A 15,853-nucleotide genomic window follows, 5' to 3' on the forward strand; every position below is an offset into this window, starting at 1 on the left:
GCCGTCTTTTATGGCTCAGCCATACAAACACAACGCGTGATCATTATAGCACATATTTCTAAATAGGCCTCTGTCCTCTCAACCCCTTGAGGTGCACAGTTTTTAAGGCCGACACAGTTCATGGTTGACTAACTCTGCCCGACATGTAAAAACAGGCACTGCAAAGGTCAGGATACAGTCACCATTCCACCAGTATGAAGTGCTTCAACTACATTAATGTCAGCTAGTGTGTTAATATATGACAGTAAGATAAACGTGCCAAAACATTCGTACCAAAGTAACAAGTGTTGGGAAAAAAAAATACTGTCCATTTAACATGCCGTTACTGTCAGAACCACTGCAGTATTAAGAATTAATGTGAGTATACATTTTACTGGATAAATCCTCACATACATTCTCATAATCTGAATGTTTTATTAAGTAATATCCAAGTCAATAATGAAATACCAGCTGATCGACAGTTACCACGTCAAACCATCTTCTGATCAAACAAATCCTAAAAATTCACAAATATTACCAGTGATTATGAAGATTATAAAGTGGGCTGTACTCTTAAATGACAACTTTCATTGCTTTGTGTTTCGTTTTTTCACATTTGAAAGCATTTTGGGGTGGAGCAAATACAGCTGCAAAACTGATATATTTAAGATGTGGCAGAAAAAGCTGAAGAAACTTGTTGGTGAATTCTGAGACACAACTTTCTGCACCAGTTTCCATTTACCCATTTTGTAAAACTCTAATGTGAGATTTCAGGTAAATCTCATTTCACTTTTTGTTTAATTTACTTTCTCACAAAATTGAAAAAGATGGAATATTCACAGCAAAATAAAAACAACAATTCTCTAAAACAGTCAAAAGTTGTAAAGCAACTCTTCATAACCTAAAATCTACTACGTAGTAAAATCCTCCAGTTTACAAGACGGCACAGTCAAAGCTTAATATTTGAGAGCAAAACGCTCTGATTTGCCATTATGTCAAATCAATTACGTTATTGTTAAATCATTCATTTATTCTTAACTCTACAGGAGCCTACAGGAAACTTTCAGCAGTAACCATTAATTATTTAAATATGAAGCAGAGTTAAAGTTTCACTACGTGTGAGAGAGAGCAATCAGAATTACACAGCTCTGCAGTTAAACTGTATTTTATAAATATTACACCTCACGTTAATTACAAGGTGAATATTTTAAGCTAAAATTAAAAAAATTAGCTTGGTCATAAACACCAGTTTCTGTATGTATTTTCTGGTGTGATTTATCATAACTGTGAAAAAACAACACACTATTATCATGCGTTCAGCTTTCTGCTTATGATTATCTGATTCACTAGCAACCTGAACACACCACAGAGATGTCCAGACAAAGAAAAACACTGTGCTTCTGGAATCTTTTATTTTCTTCCACTGACTGCACCGACGCTCTGATTCTTAGTTTCCGATCAGGACGGATCAAGAGTGAAGTGAACTGATTCCACTCATCAACTAATTTCACGGTGTGCTGTCTGCACAAAATCAAAAAGAAAGAAAAGAAATAGAGATAAAAGCCTTATTTTGCATGCATACTACTTACCACTTACAAACGTGACGTGTTAGTGAAAATGGCCTTCTAAACGTTAGAACTTGTTGGAGACGGACACTCTTCTGTGGACATCTTGGAGTCAGACATCCACGTTTTTGGACATGGGAGGAAGTCAAAGCAGAACTCGACGTTGTGTCCAGGAAGCAGCTCGTTTCCAGAGGCTCCTTTCAGACAAGGCAGCAGGGAATATGTTTTGGACTTGTTCCCAGAACCCTGTGTTAGGGATGACCCACTGGATCGGACGTTAAATAAGGTCATTACTCTACTCTGCATTATATTTATCCTTTGCCACTTACATGTTCTTTTCTTCTAAAAACATGTTGGGGAAAAAAAAACAAGGACAGGTAGTTTAATGCTTCAAGCATTTTTTGGTGTTAGTTCCACGTGTCATGTCCAACAGAACCACAATATCCTTCTCAAACTCACACACTTCCGTGCACTGCTTATTTGTTCGAGTTAATGTGTCTCCTCTGGTTTGATTAACAATCAAGTAAGAACACACACAAAAAAACGGCTTCTGAAGAGGAAGTTTATTTTCCTCTTTGACGTTCACACTCAGGCCGAAAGCAGAGGAGTGAAAGTTTCCTCTGCTTTCCTCTGACAGACATAAAGAAAGGCCTTTAACTGCCTTTTTCCACTGAGATGTTTACCAGCCACCTCGATCAGACAGCTTTTTTTTTTATATCTGCCGGCGATAATTTGCTTGTTGTGTGGGATGCAGAAGGTAGCAAGCTGCAATTTCAGACAGCTTCGGTTTTCCTCCTTTCCTCTTGAAAAAAAAAACTAAACAAAAAACAAAAGACAGTCTGTTGGTACACAAAAGCTAACCTAACCAACGCAGCTTCAACTTAATCCGAAAACTGGGAGATATTGTCCGCTTTGTTTTTTGTTTGTTTTTGTGAGGATTTGTAGTTGCTTTTATGCTTTCTCTTAATTTCTATTTGATTAGTTAAGTTGTAATTTCCTCATTAGTTTCTATAAGCAAAGGAAAAGACACTTGATTTTAATGCTGGGGCTGATGCTACATGGTAACGAGCACCAGATTGTGTAAATCTGATAAGTAGCGGTTGTCTAGACTCCTCATTTCAGTTTTTTCCTTGTTCGTTTTGTACAAACCAAAAGCACGGGGGAAAAAAAGGTGGTGCAAACCCTGACATTTGCCATGTTCCAGGAGTACTGCCCGAAAATGTACCACTTAACACAAGTAAAATGCCAGAGCATATCCCATTTGCTTTCCCTCCCTTTTTACCAGCCGGATTAGTTATATTTCAATTTATAAATGGCGGCAAGAAAACTTTTTTTTTTCCCCTTCCAAAAAGAAGGGGAGAAACTTTAGCTCTTTACCTCCCAAATTGTAAAATGAAATAAATATAGACAGACAGCTGAGGGAATGGTCTGCTGCTGCATGTGGAAATGATTAACAACAGTTTATATGCAGAATGAATGAATTCAATGGCCTGAAAGGACAAAAGGGATACTAGCTTCTGAGGATAATCTCCCCATCAATGCTTAGAACACTAGATAAACCAAGGAAATATATTGAAACTCTAATGGCAAAATTACCTTATAGTATGAAAATAGCTCTAAATTAATAATTTTATTACATTTCATCTGCTGCTGTAGAGTTTTTTTTCAAAAATTTTCAAAAATTTTCACACTCTTTGTACTTTTTCCACATTGTGTCACATTAGAGCCATTAACTTGTGTGTGTTTTATTTGGATTTTCCATCACCGACCAAAAATGTAAGGAAAAGGACAAGATGTTGGCCTATGTAGAAAATGTTAAGTGTGGTCGAAAGCTAACACTATACATTGTCACTGAAAATGTAATTTTCCACTGTAAAACATGGTGGTGGCAGCATCATTCCACAGGGTTCATTGTCTTTACCAACAACAGCAACGCTTAGAATTGATGGAAAGACGGATTGAGCTAAACACAACACAAACCCTGAAGCTGGAACTAAAATGGGATGGTTTACGCCGAAGCACTTTAAGAGTTGAAACGGCCCAGTTAAAGTCCAGACATTTATCCAGTCAGTGTTGTCTGTGGCAAGACTTGAAAATTGATGTGAAATGGTCTTCATCCAATCTCTGTGACCTTTTAAAATAAGAATAACCAATATTTGAGACATCATATTGGTGAAACTTTGTACTTGGCTTTGTAATAGTTCAATAAAGTATTTAGGATAGCAAATAGGTCTCTCTTTTTTTTGTATTTGTGAAAAATGTGGAAACCATTTGTCGCTTTACTTTATTCTATGTGCTACTTTGAGTTGGTCTGTCAAATAAAATGCCAGTAAAACACACTGAGGTTCGTGGTTGTAACACGGTAAACTGTCTGGGGCCAAGGGGTCTGATCATTTAAAAAGTGCAAAATTCTGCATCCACAAGAGCCCGAAGAGAAGAAAAATAAAAACTAGTGAAGCTCATGCATCCATACTGACAGCAAAGCGCATTAATTGATACTCAGAATTGCTCTCCGCCCTCTTCCCTCTCCTCTAGAATCGACTGCGCAGGAATCCTGAAGCTGCGCAATTCCGACATTGAACTGCGCAAAGGGGAGACGGACATCGGTCGGAAAAACACCCGCGTGCGTTTGGTGTTCCGTGTGCACATCAACCAGCCCAATGGCAGGACGGTGTCCCTACAAGTCGCCTCCAACCCCATTGAATGCTGTAAGTCCGAGATGTTAACACACACACACACACACACACACACACACACACACACACACACACAAACAGAAACAAACAAAGAAATCTCTTCCAATAGCTTTCCACTTAAGAAAAAAGTGGGATCTATTGTTGCAATGCAATAAAACGAGCCATTATTTTATTACCTACTGGAACAAATTCAGTACCTCTGGACCCAATAAGGTTTATACAATCAAAGGAATTCACTGAGGAGGGGGAAAAAAAAAAAAAAAAGATGCATTGTTCGTCGTGCCAAACACATGTTACTTTTATCGAATTAACATTTTATGAATGCCCAAGTCGTTGTGGTAAAAGCTCCCCATTAGTGAAGGTCCCTCAAAGGTCACTTGCCAGCCCCAGTTTTGGCGCAGTTGAATGATTTCATTGTGAGGAACTTCTGTTTCTTCGTCATTCACTCCTGCCTTTACGTGTGATGCGCTCAGCACCCGAAGCTAATCAAAGCAAGACGGCAGGAGACGCCGCTGACGTTACAGCTCACGGTTGGGCATCCAACGCAATCTCATCCCTGAGCAGTTTGGGGGCTTGGGGCCTTAATATCTAAAAAAATAAATTAATTCCTAAGCCAAACCCACATCTACGTGATAATTAGCGCTCGGTTCAATCGGCTGGCTGTGATTCCCGTCGGTGTATTCCAGAGGTCAGAGGTACCCCCGGCTCGCCTCATTTCAGTGAAAGCAGAGACAGGTGGTTGGCCACGGGCTGCTGGATGGAAATAATGAAGCGAAGATCTGACCGTGGACGTATTCTTCTGAATTATTCTACGCCTTTTTAAAAAAAAAAAAAAAAAAAAGCAGCTGTTGGCTGAAAACCTCTTCGCAAGAGGTCATGAAATCATCGGAATAAATTTGATAAGCCGGTTTTCTTAATGAAAAGCTGCTGTTTTACAGGCCGTGTCCTGGTCATGCTCTTCTCGGCGTAGATTGTGATCTGCAAGTGTGTTCACATGGACTTGAACTCAATACTGAAAGGTGTGTGTGCGTGTGTGTCTCTGTGTCCTGTAGCTCAGCGCTCAGCTCAGGAGCTTCCCTTGGTGGAGAAGCAAAGTGTGGAGAGCTATCCCGCCACCGGAGGCAAAATGATGCTCCTCGGCGGCCTCAACTTCCTCCCCGAGTCCAAGGTGGTGTTCGTGGAGAAGGCACAGGGTAAAGCTGGACGCAAACCTTCCCCAGACTGTGTGTTCCCTGCATTTTAATTTCCCCCCTTCCTCTAATGTCTCTTTCAAATGTCTCTACCCTTCTCCTTCTCCTTCTCCGTTGTGTTTTTTCAAGTCTTTCTTCCCGTCAAAATAGAGCAGGACTTGCCAGAAAGCAACATGTGGTGCGCATTAGGCCACTATATTTTTAACCAAAGCGTATTTACATTTGCTGAAGTTTCCATTGCCTGTTCTTTGGTCCTCACCACAAGTAGAGGAATGAATCACGACCAGGGCATGTGCAATATCTCTTTTTCTCACTTTTCCTTTTTGCCGTGCTGTTCTGTCTTCACTTACCGCCCCGACTCCTGACAGTTAACCCTTCCACTCACTCTGCCAGCTGTGGCGAAGAGCAACCGGGGTGAACGTCTGGCAAAGAGCGGCTGCTCCTTTTTGTTTCTCCTTTTTCTTTTTCTTTTTCTTTTTTTTCTCATCGTCGTGGGTGGAGGGAACGATTAGAAATGAACTTTGTTTTTGACTGACTGATGATCATGAACAATGCTTTGATTGCGCCCAAAAAGAAAATCAAATTAAACTTGTGCTCACTGGCATAATGTTGACTTCAAAGGCCTTGACTAAACCCTTTCTCAAATTTGATTTTTCATAATCAGTCAGGAAGTGATTGGTTTTTTTGATGAGGAATTCAAATGAGTGACCATATTTACACAGTTCCTCTAAGTCAGTGGTGTCCAGAGGGATTTTGTACAGCCCTCCACCGCAATTCAAAGAAATTGATTAGCATTTGGTTCACTGGCTTTTTAACCAATGGAAGGCATTTGAAAAAGGATTCAGACGTGAAAAATATGTTCATCTTTTATCACATCATATTTTCCTTGTTTTTAATGTAATCTGATAGTAAGAAGAACCACAAAGATAAGGAGACTTTCACTGAAAAGTAAATATTGGTACAGCCAAATAGAGAAATATTTTTGTCATTTTCTGTTTGGGAATATACAGACACACAAAGAAAAGATAATTAACCCAAAAATGTGGACTATTATGCACTTTTTTGTTTCAATCAGGCAAACTTGTGAGATGCCTTTTGTGTTTATCATCTGTTCAGCCCATTGTTGTGCAGGTAAAGATGAAAAATAAATAGCTTTTTGTAAATGAAAACAAACTAAAATAACAATAATATTCAAAATGCCCAACCCCGCTCACACTGTGGCACAAAAACTGGGTATAAACCATTATGGGGCACCTTGCTAGAATGGGTGCCAAAGCGATGATGGAAAATTTGCTCTAGTTGCTATTTTCTGGTTTTAACAGCTGTTTGTACTTTTGGGGGTAGGGCAGATAGGTGTCTGCATACACCTCAGATAACATTTAGCTAGCTCCACACACACACACACACACCTTTTCAACTTATGTCAAACATGCAGCAGCAGCACAACAAAACCTCTCTTCCATAATTGATATGCAAAGTTATTTCAGCACTTTAGATTGATTTTACACAGAAAACAGGTTTCAAAACTTGTAACCTTCGTTATTTGAATATTCTTGTAGCTTTTCCCTGTCTGAAAGGTCGATTCTGGAGAATCTGGGGTTGAAATAAGGAAGTCGTGATGTATTGAGAGGAAGGGGTTGAATGTTGGTAATGTGGGGTCTCCTTCCTGGATTGTCTCAGTCATGGAGTGGGTGGGATGGAGGGTTTCTAGAGTGCAAACTCTACATACATGCCCTGCTGTCTGAGCCCTATGACCCCCTTCTAGGGTTGTGTTTCCTGTCTTTCACTCACTCTTCTTACTTCTGCCCCATTTCCTTCTGTTCTTCTGTTTTCCCTCCTCAATATTCAGTTTTTCTTACCTCTATCCTTGATACCTGGTAAAGACATTAGCCAGTGTGGAGTTTGTTTCCGCTGGGATCCCCAAGCTTTGGTCTGCTGTTGATGGCTCAGCAGTTTTGTTTTCGGTCTCGGCGTTGACTAGAGAGATCAGAAGAGGGTTATTGGTTTGCTACTGAGACTGATTTTATGTAAACTTTAATGACCTACTGCTCCGAGTTAAAAAGCCCATTACAGACTTACACATACACATATAATAACTTCAGTAAATGTAGCTTTTTGACTAAAAAATTTTCCAACATTTTGGCATTTTATGTAAAAAAAAAAAAAAAAAAATCATTAAAAAAATCCTATTTTTAAAAGTTTTGCAGTAAGATTTCCTTCATTCTGCGTCAGAGGAGCAAAATCAAAATGATTTTAAAGAACAACGTCGACTTGGTTTACACATTTCTCTGTAACTTTTGGTTTTATTTTCTCCTGGAAAAGTTCATGACTAAATGAGCGCTTGAAAGCGTCGCACCACAACGATTATTTCTCTCAGACAGTTACCATTACACGCAAAGAGACACACGCATTCGAGCGCAGCCAAACCCCTTGGAAGGCACAGAAACCAATCACTGCTTTTGCCACAGTGGTGACAGCCATTTACTGCTGCTGCCATCGAAGGTCAGAATGGCTGCTCACTTTCCGAAATTGACTCCAATAAACACCTTCCAGAATGTTCCATAGATCCTACGAAGAAGCAGATGGATTTTTGGGGGAGTCTCGGTCCAACGTGTGTGAAAAATCCTTCGCAGTTAAAGTCATCTAAGTTGAGTCAGAGCGAGATCACAGGCAGCTCAAAAGCTCATTAGTGCTAATGGGCCAACTATGAATCATAAATGCTTGCATTTTTTTTTGTTTGTTTAAATGCGCCGATTTTCTAAAAATACCAGAAACATTTACGAAATTGTCCCATTAACAATTAGTGGTTAAAGGAAGAAACGGTCTAAAATATACACGAGTCTTGAGAATAATTACACAACTGGCTTTCTGTCAACAGTAAGTATTTCTCTAAATGTTATTTACTGAAATTATTTACAGATTTTGTTGCGAAATAACAAAACCAAGCAAATATAAACAGTTTTCCAAATCAATTTCTTTCAATATAAAACTTTTGAAACTTTAGTACAAACTGTGGGGTGTGTGTCAGTGTCTGGTGGAGTTTTGGTTAAAATAAGCTTGTTCTTTATTCAGTGAAGTTACTCAGAGTGGGCAAAGTATTCAGAAATTTTACTTAAGAGAAGCAATACTTCATAATAAGCTTGTTCAAGTCAAAAAAGTACAGCATAGAAAAAATCCTCCTAATTTTTTTTAGTCAAATAAAAGTAAGTAAATAATTACTACCAAATTTTGTTCATCACATAGAGTGGACCCCACCTACTTCACCTATTCACAGATTTTCTGCTGCTTGTAGCTCCAGAATATTAGTGTAAAAATATTGCAATAAAATAAAAATATTAGCAGATTTTATTTGTTGTTGTTTGGATGTTATGAAACAAAAAATAGTGGAAGTATTTTTTTCTTCTTTCTTAGAATTTACAAATAAAAATCCTGAAAGTGTGGTGGTCATTTGTATCCATCTCCATTTATTCTGAAACACCAACCTAAAGAAAATCCAGTGCAAACAGATTGCCTTCAGGTGTGCCGTAGTTTCACTTGTTTGTGGTGGACAGCTAACTGTGACCAGCTACCCCTGCAGTGCAACACAGTGGTGGCAACATTATGCTGTGGTGAAGCTGCTCAATGGTCACAGTTGAATCCTGGAGGATTGGGGGGAAAACAACTAAATTAGAAGCATATCCCAAAAGGCAAAAATACTATTTACTCAAGTTGAGTCTGTTCAAATGCACTCCACACTTTTCAGATTTTTTCCCCTTCTTCAATTCAAATTCAAGGGTCATGAATTATTTAGTAAGACATTGTGACGCGATGATGGAATCTCAAAACGAGGAACTTCTTTAGCCATTCATGCAGATAAAACATCCCTTCCTTCTTTGTTTTTGGTTTTATTTTGTATGTCTGTCCTCCCAAAACCCCATGAGACCCCCCCAGTATCAAATAAACTGAGCTATTCCCGTTGCTGCTGCAGGAAAACCTTTAATGCGGCTTGAAAAATAATTACTTTTTCTTTAAGCGTCCCATCCGTCCTCGTCGCACCCCCAACCCCACTCCCTCCGTCACCCGCAGGATAACTGATGCAAACTCTCCCAATCTGCTGGATGTGCATCTGTTGTGCTGATGCCGTTGTGTACGCCAGCACACACTCTAGCTGCTAGCCTGCAGGCCTGTTTGTGTTGTTCAGGAGGAAGTGTTGTCAGTGAGTCATCCACCGAAGGATTCCCCGCAGAGGGGAGAAGCGGAAAAGAGCGGATCCTGAGCTCTTGGAAAGAAAGGAGAAGGAAGGAAAAAGGTAGAAAAAGGCGGCAGGGCCTCTTCAGAAAGGCTGCCCATTTGTTTCCAGGTGTGTGAGGAGAGAGACTATATGCTGCTGTGAATTTTGAGTTTTCCCATCAAGTTTATTCATAGTCATCTTTTGATGACTCGTAAAACTGAGATCAGATAAATCTAACAGGCAGATCACCGCAAACTAAAGAAATCCAGACCCTGACGTCTTTGTTTCTGCTCCTATATAAGCAATCCCCGTTTCGTCGCTTTTTCATCAAGACGTCTCCCCCCGCCCCCTCCCTCCTTCGCTTTCCCCTTTTATGGAATGAAAAAGAAATTCTTCTGCAGAGCCACAGCTTGTGCATTTATTAAACTTTCCGTCAGCGTTTGCTCTGTGGAGCTGGATTCGGCTTTCGCGGTGTTGCTGTTATTTGTTTTGTGCCAGCTTTGTCCAAACCGCCCTCCTGGCACAGGTGAAGGAAGACATACCTGGCACACCTACTGCTGTGTGTGTTCTGGCCTGCCCCGCTTTCCACAGCTGGAATGAGCGCTAGAGGCAGGGAAAATAGAGACTGACAGATAAACAGAGCGAGGGAGAGAGAGAGAGAGAGAGAAAGAGAGAGAGAAAGAGAGAGACGGGGAAAGCCTGCTCTCTGACTCAGAGGGGAGGGGAGGGAATTCCCTGGTGAGCCGGATAGTTTTTAAGTCTGTTGGACTGGAGTGTTGCCTGCAGCTCTGGAGCGCCACACAGCCTGGTTCTGCAGCAGTGTGAAGACCGCGTCTCCCTCAGGCTCTTTGCTATGTAGCGTTAGAACAGCAGTAATCTTTGTAATGTTACTCAGTTATCATGATTTCCTGCTGGAAGAACTTTTCAGAGTTCAAGTAAAGGCTGTTTATATTCAACTCAGAGAGCTACCACGGGCAAGTCTAAACAGCAGACAAGCTGGTTGAGGTGTTGTACATCTGGTGTGTCTAGACTCTGCTTTGGCATCGTCATCTGACTACACTGACCAGGGCATGATTTATGATGCTAATTCTGGACTAATGCTTGGTAAACACTGCTGTCTGGGGTGTATCTATACATGGTGGTGGGTCTTGGACAAATGTTGCCATGGGCAACCATCTTGCTAAATAACGGTAGCTTCACACGAATGAGAAGACTTTTAAAAAGACTTTTTCAATTAAAGTGAAAAAAACATAAGTGTTTTTATGGCAGATTTTACAGCAGTGGACCTTGAGTTTTTCTTTTTTCTTTTTTTTATTTCTTTTTTTAAATATATATCAAAACCAATGTGGCTGCCAGTCATAACACCATTCTCAAGGCCTAGTAATAACCATCAGGTTCGGCTTGGCACTTCTCTCTTCACAGTGGAGGATGGTTGTTTGCAGCGCAGGCGATTTCTGGTGACTTCATAGTGTCAAACTGGCACATTACATATGTCACGGACGCAAATGTTAGCAATTGGATAAAATTTTAAACTTTAGCAGCAACAGCTTCTCAATAGCAGACAGTGCAGGCCCTCTGTACAAAGCAAGTAACTTTGAACAAGGACTGGTTTTTGAAAGGCTAAAGAATAACTAGATTCTGAAAATACTTGAGTTCCCACTCCCTAAAAAAGCTTATAACTGCCTATTCTAATAGTTCAAACACCAAATATATCTTAATACGCATTAGTACGCAGAGTAGAAACTGTTTTAGTGCCAACACAGAAGCTAGCATCTACAATTTTATTGATCTCCGCTCTTCAGGCTGTAGCCAATTAGCTCTTGCTGGTGCTTCTGGATTAGCCATTTGTTCTTGGGAGTGGCTACGTTTGCGGCGTTTTGGGGAAATTGTAGTCTGTGATTTTGCGGAAGAGTTATGGAATCAACATGTTCAAATGACACACTTGTGGAGCCACTGTCCCAAGCAAATAAAACCAAATACTAATAACCCTAATACTTCCTGTTGTCTTCTTTGTCATTTCCGCCAGCAGTAATGTCCGGCTGTTGATCACGTGGCTCAATTAGGAAATACATTTATTTCTATTCAGCTGAAAAACCACCTCATCATAGAGCAAAAAAAATTTTAATCAAAGAAAAACAATAGTTTTTCTAAATTGGCTTGTTTCCATCAAGCTAATTTATTTTTAGTCATTTCAATTTGCGCGAATCTATGGTTCATGGAAACTGCTTTTGAATTGAAAAATTCTCCACTTATGAGTGCTAGCCAATACGAAGCATCTTATGATTTTTGTATCCAATTCTACCCAGATAAACCACCCTGAGCCCCGTCTCTTTCAGCCTTCATGGTCTCGGGTCAAGTCACCTCACACCTTTCTCGTTAAACACTTTACAACAACTGACGTCCTGAATCTAAACCCATCATAAATCTACTGTCAGGAATTCATCTATACAGATCCTTCTGGATCTAAAACAGACCTTTATTTCTCCAAGTGCTCCAGCTTTTCAGACTGGTAGAAGCCAGGTGCTTAGGAGGAGATCGCAGCTGTATCTCTGGAATCAGTCACCAGGGAATCCCTCCAGCCTCCTGGTTTCCGTCCTCCGCGGGTAGCAAGGTGTTTGCAGTGAGCGTGTGTGTAAAATTACTGAAGCATTTTAATTCAATGCAGCAGCAGGAGCAGCAGCAGCAGCAGCAGCAGCAGTAGAAAGGTAATAAAATGGAAAATAAACTCAAGATATGTAAACAGGAAAGGGGGGCGGGAAATGCTTCTTAAAATCCAATCTGGAAAAAATAAAAAAAATAAAAAAGGGGCGGGGGGGAGAGACATGGCTGCAAAATACATCTGGGTTGTTTCACGAGAAAACCTCCCTAATTAGGCATGTGAATCATATTTTCCATCCTCAAAATATCCTGAACTGAACTCTTTTTGGTCACTGAAGACTGCCACGCACAAAAACTGTGCTTTTTAGAAAGCAATTTTACCTCTGGCTGTCGAAAACTGTAAGTTCATTATGAGGTTAAATATATCACCAGTCAGCTGTCGGGCCCTCTGAAGCAATGAGTCAGAGCATGTGTCTGAAATATTTATCTGCAATATAATGATCTTTTATTCATTTCGACCAGATGGAGCACCTGGTCCACTTCTTGATCATTTTCCAGGCTAATCAAAGAAAACAGGACGAATTAGATTTTGTTTGAGCGAGCGTTGCTATAACAACCAACGTTGCCAGGTTGTCACCAGGCTCACAACCTGGATGAAGTGTTGTTAGGAGATGAAGCTGATGAGTCAAAGACGCCTCACCCCCTTACAAGGTCTAATTGTTCAAAGAGTCAAGAATGTCTGGTTTTAGTCTTTGTGGACCTACTTTACTCAACTGACACCTTTCAAGTGTCAAACCTCAAAATACGAGTGTGTGTCCATTTATTTGTCCTCTAAAATTGGTCCGGGACAAAGCTGGACAAAGCTACCGGTCTGCATTCGGCGCCCCATTGTTTCGTGCTTCGCCACCTCCTGTAATCTCAGTTGAAAGCCAGAACAAAGGTGAAGGATATTGTGGTTGCGCATTCGCATGTGTCTGCATCTGTTTGTGCACACTGCGCGTGGGTGGAGGTTGGTTGCAGGAGGAGGTGTTGTCGGGAACAGAAGCATTTTGCAGATGTTGCAGGGAAGACGGAGTGAATGGAAAGTCCTGTGGTTGTCGGTCGTACACCGCGCTCCGACCGTCCGACCGCAGCATTTCTGATGCTCTAGGTTTGATCGGGAAAGCATTGAACAACCGTTGCTCGGGCGAATTGACTTAGAGTTACAAATGGAGAGGAGGGGGTGGGGATATGAACAGGGAGGTAGAGAGATGAAGAGTTTGAAAAACATGTTTACGACTGGAGCTTCGCGTTGACGTTGTAGTCTAAGGTTTCCCTCTTGGAGAGTCTCCCAGAGCGTAGGCGGTCGAGATTCCCTCTTGGTTCCTCTAGACGTAACATGAGGAATGCTCATCTCTGTCTGCCTCTCTCCCTTGTTATGACCTTCCCTGTGTCTGTGCTCTCTCTAATTGCTCTGCTCTGCTCATTTCGGCTTCTTGGCGTTATATATGTGTGCCTCTCTTTCACCTGCCATATGAGCCGTGTCTTTCGTTCACACCACAGTTGTCCGACAGGCAAAACCCTGCCGCTATTCCCCGTCGTCTTCATCAGAGAGAGCCACACTTTTCCATATGCAGATCTAGTTTCACCAAGTTCCGCAATAGGAAGTTCTTATCTAATCTGTGCACTGTCTGTTTTTGTCGTCTGCCGTGTTTAATATGGCCGCTTTGGAAAGATCTATCAACTGATTTTCTCTCTCAGAACAATAAAGCTGACCACCCGCCCCCACTACCACATCTCGACAATAACGGTCCAAGTTTGACTGCAGTCCCTTTGCTTTTACACTCATGGTTTAATGTGAAAAACATAGTCCTCTTAAAAAAAAATACTTTTTTTAGATTATGTTGAATCTGCTGGATCTTTGATTGCAGTACTTTGGAAACTGACACTGATCCTCTTGTCTTTATGATCCTAATGCGAAGTGCAGCATTTCCTACCATGGCTCTGTTCATTCTGTCACTAACACATAGCAGCCGCGCTGCAGTAACCATGCTGTTACCTCACATGGTGTGTCACTGACACAAAGGCCGGACTGTGTCACTGCCACTTCTTGACAGATGACTCATGGGTTCTGGACATAAAAAAAAAGAAATTGCACCGCGGACCGTCGCTGATTGCCCCAGCAGAGCCCAGATCGTCTGCTCACACAATGCGAGCCATGAAATCACAAGGAAAACTCCAAGAATGTGAGTGGAGCCTTTACAGGCCTGCAGCAGCTGCAGTAGCTCACAGGGACGTTTTAGTTCAAAGCAGCGAGGGAAACCTCTTTACATCAACAGGATGGAAATGAAGGGGGAGAGGGAAGAGGGAGAAAAGACTTCTGGCTTTTTGTGGGAAAGTAAAACGGCAAACAAACTGTCATGATCTAAACTGACACAAAACACCAAATCTGAGAGCATGCATTAGGGACACAGACTTGCAGAAGCAAGTTATTGTTGGTTTCATTTCTTACTTAATAGAAGCCAGTTCTGGTTGTCTCACACCCAACAGGGTTGACACCTCAACATGCTGTCAGTTCGTATTCTTAAGTACTTCCTGTGCTGACTGTGGCTTCTGGATCTAATAGGGTCTCCAATGGAATATTTAGTCTCAGGAGAGGGGTCAGGCAAGAAGCAGTGTGAAAACTTTAAGGATTTGACAACCACAGAAAATGGCAAACTTTGCCAGGATTATGTAGGCCAGAGTTTATTCCTGAAGGCAGGTCTAGTGTGCGTTACTTGCCAACAAAGGGCTATCTATCCTCACTGGATATATAGATATCCCAAGACATTGATCATCCCAATGATCAAGACAAGCTGGAGAATGCTGCTGTGGAGACAGATCTCTGGGTCAAGCAAAAACTGTAATGGTCAGGATGAACGAATGAATGGATGAGATCTTACTTCTGGAGACTTAACTGGATGGACGGACAGACAACTCTCCCTATGACAGATTCCTTTACTGATTTGCAACTTTGTTGATTTTGGCTTAAACGTATCCATAACTCTAGGGTTAACCCAACAAAATATAGTCCTTGGAGAGCAAAGTCCTTCTTTTCTACTCTTAGGGTTAAGACTAGAGGCAAATCCACATCTTAAGCCACAAGCTAAAACTTATGTTATGTCCAAGACAGTCATTTTCTTGTGGAACAATCTTCTGCACATTTAGGGGTTAGGGTCAGAGGTTAGGGAGTAGGGTAAGGGTCAGCCACCCACAAGTTATTGTCTATTGGATTGTACAATATAGAAGTTTTTGATGTCTTCATGTTGTTCTTATTGTGTCAACAGACGGCCATCATCTGTGGGAGACAGAAGCCAAGGTTGACAAGGACTCTGTCAAAACTGTAAGTACCCATCTGTCTCTTCAGTCTTTCTCCCCCTTCAGGCTTTCTCCTTTCTTCGGTCTCCTCCTCATTTGCCCCACATGATGATTTAACCTTCTCTAAGGCGTTACAAATTGAAAAACAGAGGCGACGCTGATTAGTCGATGCAATCCTGAATGGAATTTTCACAAAATCACCGTACCGTCCTGGAGACAAACACTTTCGCCTGTGGTGTTGCTTGAAAACACAACACGGGCAGCAACATGCTCAAATGC

The 15,853-nt window shown here is 41.2% G+C and overlaps 1 protein-coding gene across 2 annotated transcripts in view; it reads left to right on the top strand.

The window, feature by feature from the left end:
* LOC103144237 (nuclear factor of activated T-cells, cytoplasmic 1-like) overlaps positions 1-15,853 on the top strand; it is a 69,458-nt gene that overhangs the window by 18,410 nt on the left and 35,195 nt on the right. For both annotated transcript variants that reach the window (XM_007561163.2, XM_007561322.2), the window contains exons 5-7: positions 4,080-4,252; positions 5,293-5,433; positions 15,544-15,599. In XM_007561163.2, the coding sequence (XP_007561225.1) occupies positions 4,080-4,252; positions 5,293-5,433; positions 15,544-15,599 (370 nt within the window). The remainder of the gene's footprint in view (positions 1-4,079; positions 4,253-5,292; positions 5,434-15,543; positions 15,600-15,853) is intronic.

Source organism: Poecilia formosa, unplaced genomic scaffold, assembly GCF_000485575.1.
Source record: "Poecilia formosa unplaced genomic scaffold, Poecilia_formosa-5.1.2 Scaffold0, whole genome shotgun sequence".
NCBI lineage: Eukaryota > Metazoa > Chordata > Actinopteri > Cyprinodontiformes > Poeciliidae > Poecilia > Poecilia formosa.